General features: G+C 44.5%; 1 protein-coding gene across 2 annotated transcripts in view; it reads left to right on the forward strand.

Moving 5' to 3' along the window:
* Positions 1-17315, forward strand: part of Mmd (monocyte to macrophage differentiation associated) — a 25593-nt gene extending 8278 nt beyond the window's left edge. Inside the window, exons 2-6 of one of the 2 annotated variants that reach the window (XM_050156863.1) lie at positions 1351-1511; positions 5182-5256; positions 6705-6806; positions 8113-8182; positions 15403-17315. In XM_050156863.1, the coding sequence (XP_050012820.1) occupies positions 1351-1511; positions 5182-5256; positions 6705-6806; positions 8113-8182; positions 15403-15603 (609 nt within the window). In that variant the 3' untranslated portion in view covers positions 15604-17315. The remainder of the gene's footprint in view (positions 1-1350; positions 1512-5181; positions 5257-6704; positions 6807-8112; positions 8183-15402) is intronic. The other variant, XM_050156864.1, reaches the window with a different exon arrangement.
* The last annotated feature ends 1527 nt before the right edge of the window (positions 17316-18842 follow it).

Here is an 18842-nt window from a genome sequence, read left to right on the forward strand (position 1 = left end):
AAGAACTGCTTGGCCCATGAACTCTAGCCCTTACAGGCCAATTCTCGCACCTGGACTATCCCATTTCTAATGATGTGTGTAAGCACCCCAAGGTGCGCTTACCGGGAAGATTCTAGCCTATGTCCATCCTGGTGTCTCTGCTCCAGAGCAGAGCTGTCGAGTCTCCGGGAGCAGAGCAGAGTCTGACCTCACTTCCTCTTCCGCCCAGCATCCTATTCTGTTTATTCCTCCCACCAATGCTTTAACCTATCAGGGCCAAGCAGTTTCTTTATTGCTCAGCCAATGAAATCAACAGATTGATATATGACACTCCCACATCAGAAGGCTAGTAAGGATTGTAACAGCCTGTATCAAAACACAACAATACCACAGCAAATAGAAACAGAGAGGATGGATGCTTTCATGCAACAAGAGTAAAAGGGACGTCATCTCTATTGGTAATTTTCCCAGACAAGTAAGTTTTTTTTCTTTATGAAAAATCAGTATTACTCTCCCTGCTCTTGTCTTGTACTGGAGTAGTGGAAACTGGCATCTGATGCTGAGATTTGGGTCTATGGTGTAAAATAGAACACAGAAGCTGACCAGAGTGGCATGGTCCTGTAATCCCATCACTTAGGAGGAGAGCGTGGAGAACTCAAAGTCATCCTTACCTACTTAGTGGTTGGGAAGGAAGGAAGAGGGAGGGGAAGGGAGGGAAAAGGGAGGGAGGGAGCTGCAATCAGAATTCTTAGATTCTGGCTTCCTCAAACTTCGGGCTTCAGAAATAGATTATTCAACATGTACTGTGTAAAATGATGAAAGCCCCCAAACCCCTTTGTTCTGCAAGCACTCCCAAAGAGATGCGCAAGTTCAAAGTAAAGATCAGGACATACTAATTCCACAGCTGATGGGGGGCGGTTATACAATATAATATGGGCTTAGTTCACTACTTTGTATCCTTTACTTAAACAGTGGGATCGCAGGCAGGACGGAATGCTAAGAAATCGGACCTCTCTGGGGATTCTAGAATGTACTTGATGTTTGGATATTTTTAGTACCTGCTCCGTATCAGATTAGAGAGGAGAATGGAACAGGTTCTTGTTTAATGAAATTAGGGTAAAGAATAGCCATTTTGCAACAGCTGGGCAATGTTGTGTCTTTGCTCATTTCTGCAGCCATTGGCTGGCCCAGTGCCATGAAGCAGGAACATCTGCTTCCAGTGCAGCTACGAACTCCATCCGCCTCTCGTTCTGATTATCCAAGGGAGACGAATGTTTGCTTAAAACTTACTTTCTCAAAATCGGCAAACCTCTGTGTTTTTTAAGCAGAAGTAGACGCCAAGGTACTCACTTCTCTCTCCCTTCCTTCCAGCTCCTCATTGTTCCAGCCATTGTGGGCAGCGCCCTCCTCCACCGGCTGTCTGATGACTGCTGGGAAAAGATAACGGCATGGATTTACGGGATGGGCCTCTGTGCCCTCTTCATCGTTTCCACGGTGTTTCACATAGTGTCGTGGAAAAAGAGCCACTTAAGGTACCCGGGGCGGGGCACGTCCTGTGCATATGGACACAGTTGGCTAAGTGTGTTCTCAGTTCCCAGGCCACTATACTTTAGTCAGGAGGGTGAAGAGTGGGCTTTTTCCTATCCTACAGGCTTTGAGAGGTCCCTTAGTTCAAGACATTCTCTTTGGGTTGGGCAGAGTTTTAAAGACCCGACTGCCTTGTTTGCATCTAAGGAAGCAGCACCCTAACTGGCTTTCGAGGGCTTGCAGCTAAAATCCCGAGAGCTTATTTCCAGTTCTCTCGCACACACACTAGAAATGCTGGGAGAGCCATAAGAGCCATAGCTGTGGTCCGCAAGGAAGGACGTTGAACTTTGCACTCCAGTCCTCCTGTGTTTAACCTTGAGTAAGTAATTCTACCTCACGGAAAGAGCCCCAGTTTCTTCCTGAAGCTTATTGTGCTGCCTCAGAAGGCTGTTATGATGCAATACAGGAATGAGGTGATACATGGGAAAATAATTCAACAAATAGAGAAAGGACGGGGTGACTAGGAAATCCGTCACAGTGAAGATAAACCGTGGGTTACTTTCCAAACAGTACCATAGTCCTTGACATACCAGTAAGACTGCTGAAGTGTTTAGATCTGTGCGTATTAGAACGAAGAACAGAGCATTATTTATGTGAAAATGGCTGCTTACCAGGTACAACCTTCAGTACTTGAGTCGGTCAGAGCTCAAAGAGGGAAACCATTTGCAGAAGAAAGGAAAACGTGAGCAGGTGACAGGTGGTTCAGGGGAGCCTGACACTTGAGCTGAGCGTGGTGGCACATGCCTGTGGTCCTAGCCGTGAAGGAAGAAGTGGGAAGATCACAAGCTTAGGGCCAGCTTGAGCTGTAGAAATGACACTGTGCTTTGAAACAGAAATGTAAGAAAAGATCTTCAGTTTCATAAAGTGTCCAAAAAAAAAAAAAAAGGAGAAAAGTATCCCCTGGTGTGATGGCCCTCATGTTTACAATTCCAGTGCTTCGGAGACAGACTGAGGAATGCCATGCGTTCGAGGCTACCTAGGACTACAGTGGGTCCCGGGTGTAACTAGTGAGCTACAGAGTGGGACTCTGTCTCGACAAAAAAAAGGCAAACAAGAACAGCAGCAAGAAAGAGCCATTGCTAGTAGGGAGGCAGGTTTGGGAAGGCAGGCTTGGGGAGGCAGGCTTGGGAAGGCAGGCTTGGGAAGGCAGGCTTGGGGAGGCAGGCTTGGGGAGGCAGGCTCTCAGCCTGCACTGTCTTTTCTCACCGTGGCCTTTACAATTCTGCACGAAGCCTGCTCTCCGCTACCCTTTCCTGTAAAGTGGCAGTTCCATTCCTAGGATTACAATAAAACCACAGCATTAAATCCCAAGGGCACTCTGGGCCATACTCACAGGAGAGTCACAACAGTACCTGTGCTGGCTTCCCGGGACACAGAGTCACAGGGCCCAGAGGCCCGTCTAGAAGCCGAGCACTTCATTATCTTCTTGGCACGCCTGACGCTGCGGTTGCCTCCGCTCACTTGGCTCTGATGTCTAGATTTCTGAATCAATAAAGAGTTGTAGATGCCTGCTTTGTATTCGGGGCCTCCCTGGCAGAGACTAGGGGAGAAGGTAGAATAGAAACAAGATTCCCTTGAACCTTGAAAGGCATTGCTAGAATCACAAACCACATGTGATTTATTTATTTATTTATTTTTTATTTTTATGTGTTTTGGCTTAGCATTCAATCACTGTCTTTTAAATGCCCAACAAAGTCAAATTAGGGAGTTAAGGACAGTCCCAACTTCCAGTACTGGAGAATGACTCTAGGATTTCATATATGCTAGGCAAATATTTTGCCACTGAGCCACATCACCAGCCCTCTTGCTTTTTACTTTGAGAACAAGTTGCACTTGGATGCTCAGGATTTTCCTGAACTCACTGTGTATCCCAGGTAGACCTTGACCTCAATATCATCCCGCTTCAACCTTCCAGTAGCTGGGATCACAGGCCTATGTCACAAGGCCCAGCTGCTGGCAGAGCAGGAGGAAAGTTCTAGGTTTGACCGTCTGCCCTAGCAATGTCTAGAAAGCAGAATTAGAAAGTCCTCAAGCCTTGCTAGGCGTCAAAATCATCTCAGAAATTCAAAACGAGAAAGTAAATTCTTCCCTGTCTTCCCCTCTCCTGTTTTTCCAGCTCTTTCAAAGTAGACTCTTGCATCCATGAGTTTATGACTACCTTTATTCCCGGGTCTGTAGAGGTGGTGAAGTTTGGATGTTTGCTTCATTAGACCCGCCTCAGAATTATCAGGGAGTGACTGCAGCTCCTGCTCCATGCATCTTCACCGAGCTGGCTTTTATTCATTCATTTACACCTCCTTGTCAATCCGCTTTGCCCAGCAGTGTGAATAGTGAGGCTGCGCTGTGTGCTGAGGCCCCACAAAATGGTAGTAGCGTTTACATACTAGAAACCAAAAATAGACTCAAAATAATGTTGTGGGGCTGGACATTATAGCACGTGTCTGCAATCCCAGAACTGTGACAGGAGTAGGCAAGAGGTTCAGGAGTTCAAGCCCAGCCTCAGCTACATAACAAGTTCCTGGCCAGCCTGGGCTACTCAAGACCTTGTCTGAAAACTAAACAGTAAAGACCATCCTCTGGACTTATATTTCCATTTATTCATTCATGCATATTTTAAAAGATTATTTATATGTATGTATGTGCCCATGTGTGTGTGCTGATGGAGGCCAGAAGAGGACATTAGATTCCCTAAAGCTAGAGTTATAGGTGGGGGTGAGTTGCCTGACATGGGTGCTGGGAACCAAATGCAGGTCCTTCAGAAGAACAGATCACTCTCTTAACTGCTAAACCATCTCTCCAGGCCCTGCATTTATAATTTTAAATGGCCTCAACAAAATACTGGGTCTTTTTGACATTTTGTGAGTCAGCCTCAGTGAGTTGGATCTTTGTATATACGCTCCTTGGCTTTGACTCTGGTAGAAGTGCACTGGCTCCCCTTTCACAGCAAAAATGCCATATTTATGTTTGTTATTGCTGGCCCTAAATTACTGATTTTTCCCTTAATACCATGTACTGTCTACCCTGGCATGTTTAAAATGAGAGATGTGTGAAAAAAAAACAAGAATCTGAACTCAGCAAAACAAAAGACTTGAAAATGGGAGGGGGAACCTAGCAGAAGGAAGGGAGGGGAGCTGGGGACCCTAAGAGATGGTGGAGAAATGAGTAGGACCGAATGTGTTGTGTGGGTATATGGAATTATCAAAAATTAAGGTCAGTAAAAGGATTTGACCACAGCTCGGGGCACATTAGCTGGGCGCTAGGACTGAGCCCTGCTCTGTGATAGGAACCAGGCAGTGGCTCTGGCAGAAATTCTACCCTCAGGGAATTTCGTCTTCCAAAAGAAAAGGAAAACATCAGAAAAGACTCACGTCACCTGACTATCGTGGGGCCCCATCATCTCATGCCTGTTACGTGTACAGCCTAAAAATAAGTAAAGCTTTTACTGTGACTTCCTGCCATAAAAAAGAAGAGCCGCGGCTTTGAAGGGCGAGCTATGAGTGCCGGGAGAAAATGAAACAAGCGTGGGGTTTTGACCTTGTAGACTGATAGCCCGTACTTCCTGTCTGAGCATCTTGACAAATTTGCCTGCTTTGTTGACTCCCCCCCCCCCAACAGGACAGTGGAGCACTGTTTCCACATGTGTGATCGGATGGTCATCTATTTCTTCATTGCTGCTTCCTACACTCCATGGTGAGACAGACTCCGCGGGCTCTGGAAAAGCCTCTTGATGATTAGAAGCCCTCACTCCTTTCCTTTCTCCCCATCCGCCCCGCAGCCCTCCTGCATGCACTCCGCCCCTCCCACACTGCATACACACTTGCGCCCCCGCCCCCAATTTGATTTCCTTGGTTACAGTACTCAGTGCTTGGAAGGGCTGTCTGGCATGGAGTCATTTCGAAGGAGGTGCTTTAGACTTGGGTGTAGCTAGCAGACTCCCCGTTCCCCTCCATCTTCCTCCCATCTATCTCTACTGCTTTACAGAATATTTGAAGAGGAAATTTGGCAAATGGAAATGCTGTAAATACGTACGAGGAAAAGCAAGCTTCCTTTTGTAATGTATACTGTTTGTTTCTGCCCACTTAGTACCCTTGGCTTAGTAACTAACCAAACTAGTTAACTCCTTAAACTATCTAGTCTCCTGTGCCCATCCCTTGGTCTTCCTGCCCTTCAGATCCAGACCAAATGCAGCCTCTTGTTGCTTTAAAAGCTGAAATTAAAGAAAATTTAGTTGTCCTTTATTAAGACCTAGCCCAGTTTTAAACACTCAGCAAGGTCCTGTTGAGCTGTCCATTGCTGCCGTCAATAGGAACAGCAGGCCTCCAGAATCCGGCTCATGCAGGTGCGATCACTCAAAAGAAATGTAATTATCTGTTAGAATGAAAAAAGCATAAGGCCTCCCCAGCACCTCTCACTAAATTATAGGTCTGATTCATGTAAGAGCAGGCATGCTTAAAAGCTTTTGTGAAGCAATTTAAAATAAATATATATGAAAAAATTAAATGTGAACGGAGCAATCACACGTAGAGTAGGAAATTTGTTCCCGTGCAGTTTTAGAAATGTTCGTGGTTAATTTTCCATTTAGGAATCTTAATTTTATAGTTAGAGCCACACTGAACTTTTTTTCATATTTATTCTTCATATACCAGGGCACATGAGGTTGTGGTATGTTGAACTGTGATAAGAGACGCCCATAAGCACAGGCTGGAGGAGTTCTCCTCATATTCTGTCTTGGCAGAGAGATTGCTAAAAGAGACATGTATTAGGTGTCCACTGTGGACTTGTGATCCTGGTTCAGGACTGTATTCTGGGTTCTCAGTGAGCTTTGTAAGCATTCCAGATGCTTGGTCAGAAATAAATCAGCCTGCAGCCTTTCCTTCAGTGGGCCCTGCTGGGGAGAGTCAGACTCAACGGCAAGCTGGCATGTCTGTTTTTAGCTGGTACTATTTTAAAATCATGTCTAATCCCTAATACTAGAATTTGACCAGCGATCTTACCTTTGGATGATTAATTTCCCCAACCTTCCCCAACGCCTCCCTGCTGTGCTGGAGGCCTGCTGCCCTTGTTTTCAGTTTGCTGTGACTAGGAGAGCCTGGGCTCGGAATTCCTGTCATTGACCCCTTTGTTGTTTACATTTGTAGGTTAAACCTCCGTGAACTTGGACCCCTGGCATCTCATATGCGTTGGTTTATCTGGCTCATGGCAGCTGGAGGAACCATTTATGTATTTCTCTACCATGAAAAGTAAGAGAAAAGTCTCTTCCATTTGATCGTTTAACCATTAACTGCCTAAATTATTCCTGTGTTACAGTGCGGTTTCCTTCGTGCTTGTACCTCACAATAGTAGAAATACATAAAGAGAAAATATGTTGCTTTTAGTAAATCTTTACCTCCATTTGGTATTCGCTGTTGCTGGGCAGGTAGGGGTGGGAAGGCGTAAATGGCGCGTGTATGTCATGATGAGGTTGAAAAACCAGTCCTTTTAGAGCCACTGGGACTTCATTTCTCATCCAGAGGCCAGCTAGCCCTGTCTGTTGCATAGACATCTTACATGGAGAATAACCCTCCAGTTTCCATGGAGACCAAGGATTACCGATTATAAGTGTCACAGCACAAAACTTCCCTGGATAGAAATCTGGAGAAATGTTTGAGAAAAGAAGCTGACACTGGACACATCTCCCCCACACCACACACATAGCTGTAGTCAGAAGTGTGAGCGACATAAACAAAGGCCTATGGAAATTTACCATTTGCCGTGAGATTGTGTCTCTCAGGACTGTCAGAAGCTACACTCATATAGTTTACAGATATAGCCACCTGAACCATATCTAAACAGAGAGAATACCAAATAGACATATTGATGCTGAGCCTATCACAGACACCTGACCCCAAGTGCCCTTTGATTGTAACGAATGCTAAATGTATTGTGTAATGTGTATCACTCCAAGGGAACATTTGGTTCTTGGGTTGACACTCCCAGGTGATACCCTCTAGACAGCATAGCAGGTAAAGGCAGACCTTTCTAGCAAAACAAGCTCTGGAGCCCATTTGTCCTCCGCTGGGATTAGAGATCTCAGATGTCCTGCATCCCAGTGGAATGAGACTGGAAATTCATGTACGAAATGAAGAGAAGCAGGAAACACGTCTTTTGCTCTGGTTGCAACTCCACCCCTGAAGAAGGCTGTTCCTACCTGTTCTCACCATTTTAAGGTCCTTTATAACTCCGGATGGAACTGGTGGTGGACCAACCCATGCTGGGAAAGGGAAAAATAGCGTACTGGACTAGATTACAACTAGCTTTAATGGCAAACCCGTTCTAAGCAGCCTGTGTCAATTTCTGCCCTTTTCATCCTAGAAGAAATGTTACCTCATCATTACCCAGTTTGGTATGTTAGGGAGAGGCTCGGCGGTCTCCTACTGGGAACTGAATTTCCTTTGAGTGGTTTGAAAGCTTCTCTTTCCTCTTTCAAACTGAAGAAAGGAGAAGCTGGCATGTGCATGATCTGAGCATTCCTGGGATGTGCGTCTAATTCCTCCTGTGTTCCTGCAGGTATAAAGTGGTTGAGCTTTTCTTCTATCTCACAATGGGATTTTCTCCAGCCTTGGTGGTGACGTCAATGGTGAGACACAGCTTTATTATTTTAGTTCCTTCCTTCTAAATTCCTGATACTCTGATGTAATGATAGGTAGAGACAGTTTTGCCTTTTGCCCATTAACTATAGATTGAGAGAGAAACCCACATTATGAGATGATGCAATGTGCCACTGACTTGCACTGGGTACCACACAAGGGTTGGCTGGCAAAGCTGTGTATGTTAGGTTTGTTCTGTATTTGTTTGTTTTGGATGATGGATCTAGTCCCCTCCCCCCCACTAGGTCATCACCCTTCTTCCAGGGAAGAGTCTAGTCAAACCATTTGACTATAAAGAAGTGGCTGTTTCTGATTAAATAATGTAGCTGTTTGAGCCTGAATCTCTGGAAGAGGCTATTGAAGATTAAACCTGAATTATTGACTCATAAAAATCTGAAGAATTAGGATTATGGTGGCCCACAACTGTGGTCACTACCCAGCCGAGAAAGAAAAATGACAAGTTTGAGATCAGAAAGTTTTTCTCTCCAAAAAAAAAAAAAGAAGAAAGAAAGAAAAGAAAGATTTAAAAATAAGCATGCAATATATTTTACTTATATATATTTTACTTACAAAAATAAGCATGCACAATTTGCTTCTGCATCCTTTTGGATAGTTTTCAGTTCCTTTCATTCTTTTTTATTTTTGCACTTGCTTTTAAATAATATTATCTCTTTCTGAAAAAGGAAAGTAGTCTTTTCTTGCTTGTTTGTTATTTTACTTTTAACTTTGCTTGAAGATAACCTTTGGGAACCTAAAGTGTTTTGTTATCTTTCGTGGACTCTTGCATATAGCGTATCTTAAATTCTCTTTCGAGCTGAATTACTGTTTCGAAGTCTATGCACATCTCTCACTTGGACTCAGAAATATACATTTGCAATCTGATCTAGCGCTACTGGCTCGTTGCTTATGTTCTCCGGTGCCTTGTGTTCAACACAGGGCATTAGCCACCGTGTTCATTAAAGAAGTCCAGCTTGCTCAGTTTGAACTCTTTTCTTTTTCCTCAGTTGCCCTGAGTCAGACTTGTGCTTGAGATTTCGTTACTGAGTTTTCCCTTACAGTGTGAGAACATGATTCCACTACCTAGTGCCCTCCCTCCTCAGAAAAATGCCTCTCAGAGCTGAAACCTGGTTCTGAATATTCCAGAAAGATGCCTGTGAAAAATGTCAAAAATCATATAGCCTTGAGATGTGAGCTTGATGATGTGCCTGGCCCCATCATATATACATATATAAATACATATAGATCGATGTATATGTGTGTTGTGTGTGTATACATAGGTATATATAGTTCATTTGGTAAAAGCACCAGAGAATGCAGAGAAAAGGAAAGTATGTGACCGAAATGAGAAAATGGGTCATGGCTGTTTTATCGTTAGAGGGCAATTCAGGACATCCAGAGCCATATAAGCAAAGTCTATGTGGATTGGTTACTAATTATTAGAACAGAATTTCAAGTCAATTCCCTCCGGCTGTCATAAAAGCAGGTTTGTCCGGTATTTTAACTAGCCCAAATCTTTAATCAGCCTTTTCACAGGTGGTATAATTGCCCATGACTAATGTTTATGAAAATGAAGCAGGGTAATTCGCACACTTGCTGCCGCAGAAGTTAGGGTCCAACATGCAGCAGATACAGTTTCTGTTCAGTAGGAGACTAATAAAATTTTATAACGTCCTTGATGGGGAAGGGGGGGAGATGAAGGAGGACAACTCGGGTTGCTATGGGAACATGAGATCGAAGTACTAAAATAAGTGATAGGTAAGCTGATTTGAAAGACAGGTAGGAACCCGGAAGTGGTCAGAATGCGGCAGGTGTTACTGTCAGAGCATGCAGCAGGCTTCAGGGTGAGTGGCACTGTCTTTGGAGAACTGATAATTGTCTGGGGGAATCTAAGCAGAGTCCGGATCAAAAGGGTTATGTAAGAGTGAGCGCTCTACGCGGTGGCTCTCAGATTTAATCCCTCGGCCACAGAGAGACAGAGAGCTAGATAATGAATTAAAGCATCTGGGTTTTCCGCATCGAGCACAGATAGTGCGGGACTGTGATGCTTGTGGGAAGAGAAGCCAAAAACTGAGCTCTGTGTTCTGCCACCTCCCCCAGTGTCTTCCTGTAGACTCCAGGAGAGCCCAGAGGGCAGCAGTCTGCCCACACGTCCGCTCAGCCGGGAGACAGTTCATGGGCAGGGACCTAGGGAAGAGATTGCTGTCGAGAGAAACCGTCAGAAATCTACAGACGAGTATGCTGGGCCAAGCTTCAAGCTGGATTTGTGCAGGGCAAAATTCTGTAAACCCTCACTGAGAGTAACCATTTGAAGGCAGTAAACAAAATGGTGATCCCAGAAGCTCCAGTTTCGGGAACAGTGGAGTTCCTACCATCCCAGGTGGTGAAACCACACTGGACCTCAAACATCTTCCGCCTTCAGGTGACCAGAGTCACCTCAGGGCCGGAGTTCCTCTGCCCCCATGTCTTAGGTGCTTTTTACCATTGTGACAGAAAGCTCAAAATTAAAAATAAATCAAAACAAAAAGCCACACACACACACACAAAAAAAAAAAAAAAAACGGGGGGAAGATTTCTTTTCCCTCTTAATTTCAGAGCCTTTCGTCAACCATCCCTTGACTCTTGCTTGTGGGCTGTGCATCGCAAGGCACAGTGTGGAGGAGCAGGACGGCTCACCTCATGGCAGACAGAAAACTGGCTTAGTAGAAGCCTGGGACAGGCCAACCGCTTCAGAGGCATCCCCCCAACAACCTGCTTCCTCCAACAAGACCCCGCATTCTAATAGGTCAGTATACAAATTCTTTTGATCAAAATAGACAGCATACTAGGCTATGAAATAATCTTGGATGCTAAAGAATTGAAACTGCCCCACAAAAAGAAGAGATAGAGAACATGCAAATATCTAAAGATGAAACAGCACAATCCTATATAAACTCCTGAGTCTTTGACTAGAAGATGAATCAAAAAGCAACCTGACAACTTGTGGGCTGCAACCCAAGCGATGTTGGGAAGGACTGTGGTGCTTCAGATGTCTCTGTGAGTGTGCAGGCTAATGGAGTGAGTCATCTTGACCAGGCCAAGGTACCTAGATGTTTGTCAGTTACCAGCCTAATGGTTGTGAAGGTACTTCGTCAGTAATGTTAGCATCCAATTCAGTAGTCACAGAGTGCATTTCCCTGTAACGTGGGGCCTCAAGCAGTCACCTGAGGGACTTAGGAGAAAAGGTTTTGCTAGGAAGGGTCCTATGCTGCCTTTGGATGCCAACTTGCAGCAGCAGCATTTCCTGGACCATAGTCAGTGCACCCCTGCAGAATTCAGCCTTGCTGCTCCATAGTGACACAAGCCAGTGCCTTACAGTCTGTCAGTGCCCACATGCACATGCGTGTGCATCTGTGATGCATGCAGACATCCACATATGTCTTACCAATTCTGTACCTAGTCCTACAGCAGGGTAGTCCTGGAAACCTGGCTAGGGTGATTGATGAGGGAATGAAGGAAGAACAGACACGCATGCAGAAAATCTGGGATCGGGTAGCATGCCAGTGGAAAAGAACGGGAACCGGACTTTCTCTGTAGATGATCATCACTGTATAGAAGCCGGTATTTACAGACATGAAGTCCTAGACATGAAGAATGAGTGTAGCTCAATGAGTGGATACAAGGTTAGAAGGAGGCCTCACACCTGCTTGTGCTACTGCCGTTGTCTCTAGTGATCCCTGAAAAATTTTGGCATATTTTGTGAGTATTCAACACTTAACATCACTGGGATGCTGGGAAGATAGCCACCACAGCCCTTAAGGGTGTGGGAAGGAGATGTGTTTGTGTAGTGATGGAGAAAGAAGACCCTGACCTCACCAAGAGGACTGCAGAGCTCAGGGAGGACGGGGTGGAACACGTGATCACCATGTGCAGAAGCCAGGCCCTTAGAAGACCCAGACAGGTTCCGGAGCTGACAGAAGGATGGAAAGTACAACGAGGCTCTTGACCAATGGTCTAGACAAGTTGTTCTGTGAGGACCCAGGGCAACTGAAGAAGATTGGAGCCCACAGAGGGCTTTGCCACATCTGGAGCCGACAGTTGTCTATGGTCAGCACACAAGACCACTGGCTTCTAGGACTGTACCCTGGGTATGTCCAGAAGAAGCGAGTATAGACCTTTTCTGTTTATTTAGGAAGCAGTGACATTCACATATGAACATGACTCAATTGAAGAAGGGAAATGTTTTTAGGAAAAGGCTCAGAACATTTTGAGTGTCAATGTCATGTCATGCACAAACTTAATTTGAAGTATATAGGCTTAGCTATAAAGCAGCCAAGTCTAAAGTTTCTTGAAAACAGAAACTTCAGGGACCTGGAACATCTTGTCATCAGTTTTAGGATAGGCACAGACTTTGTGAGCTACAGAAATAAAGACCACGACAGAAGAAAAGCATGTTGGGGAGTTTTTCAAAATTAAAGTCTTTGCTTCTCTAAGGACTCAGTAAAGAAAATGGACAGGCAATCACAGTTTGGCAGGAAGTGCTTGCTGTGTCCGTAATAAAGGACATGTATCCTGAAAGCAGCCATCTGTTAAATATATGCTCAGTCTCTGAACCTCCAAGTCAATCCCAAAGTCATTTAAAGATGGGTAAAAGATGTTAACAGAAAGAAAAAAATATATAAAAGAACCCATAACCCTTTGAAAAGGCATGCATATAATTAGTGGTCAAGAAAATGGAAATTAAAACCCATGTGACTACCACATTATACTCCAAAGAACAGTTATGATTAAAAATAGGAGATCCACACTAATAGCCAGGATGTGAAATTCCATGCCCCACCACTACATATTGTATTAAATGATAGGACCCACCTCCAACAGTTTCGTTTCCTAAATTTTAGTTTCTAATCAAATTAAGCATGCATTTATCCTGTGATTCAGTGGTTTACTTAACAGAAACAGAAACACGCATCTCCAAAAGGACTAAAGGAGTTAAGATTAGTCTCATTCGTAGCAATCCCCGAAATGGCAAGAATTAGTAAGTTATGTTCAATGAAGGAACTACTAAGCAAAAAAATTGACAAGTGTGCTCCTGTGATGGCCAGAAAATAAGCCGTATATGATTCCATGTATGGGAAGCTCTAGAGCAGGTGGGCTTTATATGTGTGTGGTAACATTAATAACGGTGCTTGCCTTTGCGGCTGGAGGGGTCCACGATTGGTTGGCAAGGGGACACCAAAGAAGTTTACAGCGATGCTAGGGCTATATAGATTTAGTCAATGTAATCAAACTCACTCCATCCCACCTGCTAGTTCTGATCCGTATACACCCCATAAAATTAGTCACACAAACCAGTTTTGAAAACACCCATCTCCCCAGGCCCAAATGAAAGTGCAGAAGGCAGGCCACTTCAGTCCATTGACAGCCCAATTCTGAAACCAGGAAACTCCATGGCCTTGAGCAAAGTACTGAAGCGCTCCACTTCTTGTCAGTAAATGCTGTTGGCAGTTAATAGTGCCCAGTTTAGGATCATGAATATTAGCGTGAATAAGTACACTTGGGTGCTTCACAGTGTATCTACCAGGTGGTACCCGCAGCATCTTGAGTCAAAAAGACAACACTTGGCTTCCTCTGGAATTAAATCTGTTCTGGTCTTTCAATGTCTGATGAGATAAAAGTCGTTCGGGGAACTGTCTCTTAAAAGAATGTGTTTTAAAACTTACTGGTGTACTTCATTTGGTCTCTTGCTTATTTGGAAAGAGCAGTGGAGTGTCAGGGAGCTGTCTCTTAACAGAATGTGTTTAAAAACTTACTGGTGTACTTCATTTAGTCTCTTGATTATTTGGACAAAGAGCATTGGAGTGAGTCAAAACCAAGCCAAAGCCAAAGCGTGGTATCTCTGAGAACAGAGTGGAGATTGCCAGCCATGTGACTTTGTCAGGCTACTACTCTCTGAGTCTCCTTCCCTCCAAATAAGGAGGTATTACACGAGTGCCCTTCCACGTGGGGTTCTTGCTCCCCTAAGAATCTATGGCAGCCATTATCCTTCTCGAACAGTGCTCCTAATGCATGTACAAGGATGTCATATGGGTGTTGATAGCTCTATAACCTATATGATAGAGTATATACCTGTGATAAATTGGCTTGGTGGTTTTTGGCTTTTTGTTTGCTTTTGTTGTTTTGTTGTTGTTATTGTTTTAAAAGTCTGGTTGAAGTCTCTTCTGAATAAAGAAAGTCTGTTACTGGTCATTTTGAGTCCTCCTTAATCTTTTAATCCTACAAACCCCAGAGGTTCATATGAATGTGGAAATAGGGCTGATCATCACACCTGGCCTGATGTCCTCCCACCCGGCACTTAGCTTCCTCTCGGCTGAGGTCGTTGCTTCTGCCTAGGCCTATGGGCTCCTTCCTAGCAGGTGGCTGAGCTGGAATTTCCCCCTTGCTTTTTGTCTGACGTGGCCACTGGGACTTATGGACTCGCTGTCCCAGGGCATCCACATTCTCTTCCAAAGCCTCCCCACCCTCTGGCCTGGCTTTCTGCTCCTCCTGCAGGGCCGTCTGCAGCACTGTCTCCTTCATCACTGCATTCATTCAAGTCAGGTCACAGTGTTTTCTTGTAGACGGACCTTTGACTCTCTCCAGACAACCTTAGAAATCCTTGCTTTTGACTTCAAATACACAGGACTTTACCACCTGGCAGCACAGGGCAAATTAGGAAATTCCTTGGGCTGTGTGATGTGTCCCTTGTCGGCAGTTTGAGTGCCCCAAATTCATATATGCTGCAAAAATCTAAAGAAGTGCTAGAGAGGTCAAAGGCCCGTGATAAGCCTGGCAGAGATATGAGTTATAAACTAGTTTCTTGAGTCTACCGCATATGGCAGGAAGCTTTCAAAGGGCAATATGGGAAGTAAAGATTACTCAGGCCTTTGGAGGCACTTTTATGGCCAGCTGTGATTACAGTCTGCTTAGATAACACAGTTAAATAAGAGAATCCCCACTTTGTCCTGTGGAGCCTAGAATGTGCTCAGTGGTCAGATCGTGCATGCCTGCAGATCCAAAGGGTATTCCAGGCTAAGCGGGATGAGGCATGTTAGGTTTATGTCTCCACATCAGGGTAGTGCTCACACCACACTTACTATGCAGAAAACCAGGAGCCCTTTGTGGGGAAAGAAGGTGACTCTGACCTTGCCGCATCCAAGTAACATCCACCCTTTCCCTTTGCCTCTGTTGACAGGCTAACACGGACGGTCTTCAAGAGCTAGCCTGCGGGGGTTTGATTTACTGCTTGGGAGTTGTGTTCTTCAAGAGCGATGGCATCATTCCATTTGCCCATGCCATCTGGCACCTGTTTGTGGCCACAGCAGCTGCCGTGCACTACTATGCCATTTGGAAGTACCTTTACCGAAGTCCCGCGGACTTTATTCGACATTTATGACCAGTCTGTGCTAGGTCGTCCGATCATCAGTATTATCTCAGTTGAGGCACTTGGGTCGGGGTGAGAGCTGAATGTTGCACAGGGAAGAAGAAGAAGAAGAAGAAGCAACTTGCACTGACTTGGTTTAATTTTTTTGACTCTAATTACTGTGAAAGTATAAAAGCTGTGCCCTGGAGTTTTCCTCCTCACAGCCAGCAAATGGGGTAGTGAACTAATTCTTCATTCCATTCCACTATCATGAAGGACTCTGGGTAGACTTGGCCAACTGATGTTTACAAACCAGAATTTTGTATTTTCGTTCTACAGATTTTCCTAGATGAGTTTTTCTAAATTCCTAGGCCAGGTTGTCAAAGTCAGTGCAGTCACGTGACTTCCTTTTTAAAGAAAAAACAAAGAGTCGTTTCTACCACTTTTCCCGGTCACTGTTAAAGAATCATGGAAATGGCGCACTACTTTCTACCATGTTTCATCTTGACATAACATGGTTGTTTTTTTTTTTTTTTTTAAAAAAAGAGGCTGTAGTTGTTTTGTAAATTTTTTAAAAGCTGTTTCATTGACGTGCACCCACACGGTTCCTCCTTCATGTCCTTTCTGCAGCAAGCGGTCAACATTCCACAAACAAACATACCTCTTCTGATGGTTTTATTAAGTGTGGAGAATTTGCCAATTAAAAAAAAAACCCACAAAACTGCAGTTTTCCAAACCTTTCTGCCAATCTCTGACCCCGAATTCAGTACTGCTGTGGGGCTCATAAGCCTGACCTGGTATGGTCCACCGAGAATGAGGAAGTATTTGGATATCATCACCTTGTTCAGAGGACGTCGCTTCGGTCCATGCCTTTGCCATGTTTTCTCCAGGGTCTCTTTCCACAGCAGAGGAGGATCCTGTGCGTCTTATGATAGTATTGTTGGGTTGCCTGTCGGCCAGACACTTCTCATGAGCATTCTGAATTATGGTGAATTGTTGTAATGTCACTGGTGGCCAACGGTTCAGTCGTCATGGTTAAGTCACTGAACTTTCTTGTATCAGTTTGGTGTTCATTTTAAATTGGGGGACTAGACACATAAATTCACATTTCTGCCTTTTCCTCTGCAGTTCTCAATATACTGTTTCTTTTCATACCATTTATAAAACTTGGATTTACACATAGAAACTCATATCAGTGATCCATGGTTTTATGCTGACTCAGTGGGGTGGTATTTATATATTATGTCTAGTTTTCTCTCAATGTCTTATATTAAGATTGATGTATTAGTTGCTTTGCTGTTCATCTTTCTTGGGGTTAGGGAAATGAAGTCGCCTTGCTTTTAGATCAGATGTGAATATAACCTGTTTGCTTAGAAACAGGCTTGCTCGAGGGAGCTGTCAGGTTGAAATTCTGTACCACTGTAATTTTAAAAGAAAGTTGATTTTGCATGTATGTCCAGGCTCTGATTTGGGGAAGTTGTCAAGGCATGACAGAAGAATGGATATTGCTGGTGATTTCTTCAGAAGGCAAAGGGCACCCAAGGATCACACCAGCCGGGTCGCGATCTCTGCATGATTCTGAACAGCGAGCTGCCTGTTGTTTTACTGTGTATAATATTTTATTTTAAATATATTAACCTCCGTGGATTCATTTAGGGTCTACTCATAAGCAACACTGTCAAAACCACTAAAATGTATGTAAAAACTTGTGCTGTAGATTAGAATAAAGTTGTTACTTGGGTTGACTTCCGTTGTCTGGAGCATATGGCTGAAAGTCAGGCTGGGTATTTGGGAGTTTGAGAGTGTCACACATTTGTAATTTGTGTAGTCGTCTTCCAGAGCCCAGAACAGAGAGAAAAACAAAACAGCCCCTTTCCTTTTTAGCTTTCTGATCTGCCTGCTGAATACTGACTTGCCAGAGCTAACTCAAGAACCCATCAACACGTTACCAGTTTGCCTGCTTGCTGGGTGTGCTGATGTTCATGAAATCTCAGCATTTAGGAAATGGAGCTGGGAGGGCTTTAGGCCAAGTCCCAGCTACATGGTGAGAGATCGTAGCAGATATATAATAGGATTTTGTGTGTGTGTGTGTGTGTGTGTGTGTGTGTGTGTGTGTGTACAAAATGACAGCGGTTACTTTTTAAAAACCCAAGCCAACAGCTTGACGAGATCACTCCACACCTCCCTGCTCAGACAGTTAGAGGCTGCTTGTGCTGTGGTCTAATTGGTGCCTCTGATTTATGCTCCTAACCAGCACCTGGCTCTTCCAAGCTCTTTGTCACGTATGCTATTGAATTCAATCACTTGATGTGAAACCTCCCCTAATTGGTTGTAAAAAAAAGTTCAATTTCTCCTCTGTCGGGAGTTGGGTCTAGAGACTTCACTGGGGATTTGTTCAAGGAGGTGTTCTCAAGACAGCTCTCTGAAGAGACCCTTCCGGCCTTCTCCAATCAACCGTCTTGTGGCAGAGTGCTTGCTGTCTGTCTCTCCCTCTCCTCGTTGTCAGTCCTAAGTGAAACTCCTCTCCAGGTTTCTAGGAGAGCCGCTCCTTTGCTTTAGGGCCCTGTCACCGTTCCTTCTTCAGTGTATGATAGCATCTCCTGTGTCACGCTCTTCCATCCTGAGGCCTGAAAGTCAGACGTTTGTAGATACGTCTTTACCCAGGGCAACGTTTGCTTAGCTTATGTAATGCTTTGTGTAATTCAGATTAAAAACTTTCATGTGACCAATGGCTAGGTTAGACAACACTATAACTCTAACCACAGCTCAAGTGTTAGGTGTCATTTCTTGACTTTTGTTTCTGGTGCTGGGGATAAAACTTAATACCTACACGCCGGGTAAGTGTTTTACCGTGGAGCTACCCCCCTAGCCCCTCTGTACTTCAGGCAGTAAGAGGGAGGTGACTTGCTTCTGACTGCTCCATCCTCAATTGAGAAAAGGCTCTGGGTCAGCCCAGCTCCAAAGCCTTGCTTTGGCCACGTACCACTGCCATGCTAGAGTCTGCAAAGTCAAAGAACTTGAACTGGACATTCGCCGAGCGTGGACACGGGAAAGAACATGGTTTCCATACAGTTGAGAGACTCAGTAAGTACCAGAAGACGCTTCAATGGCACTTTGAAGCCATTTTCAGGAATTCTGTCCACTAGCACGCATTTCTAGAGTGCCCGCCACCTGTGCTGCCCCCCTTATGTCTCCTGTCTAAAGTCGTCCTTAAAGGCTAGATCTCTCATTCACCACCCGTCCACCCGTCCTTGATTTCTCCTCCCACTGTT

Source organism: Alexandromys fortis, unplaced genomic scaffold, assembly GCF_014885135.2.
Source record: "Alexandromys fortis isolate MF-2015 unplaced genomic scaffold, M_Fortis_MF-2015_v1.1 scaffold_31, whole genome shotgun sequence".
In the NCBI taxonomy this organism is placed as follows: domain Eukaryota; kingdom Metazoa; phylum Chordata; class Mammalia; order Rodentia; family Cricetidae; genus Alexandromys; species Alexandromys fortis.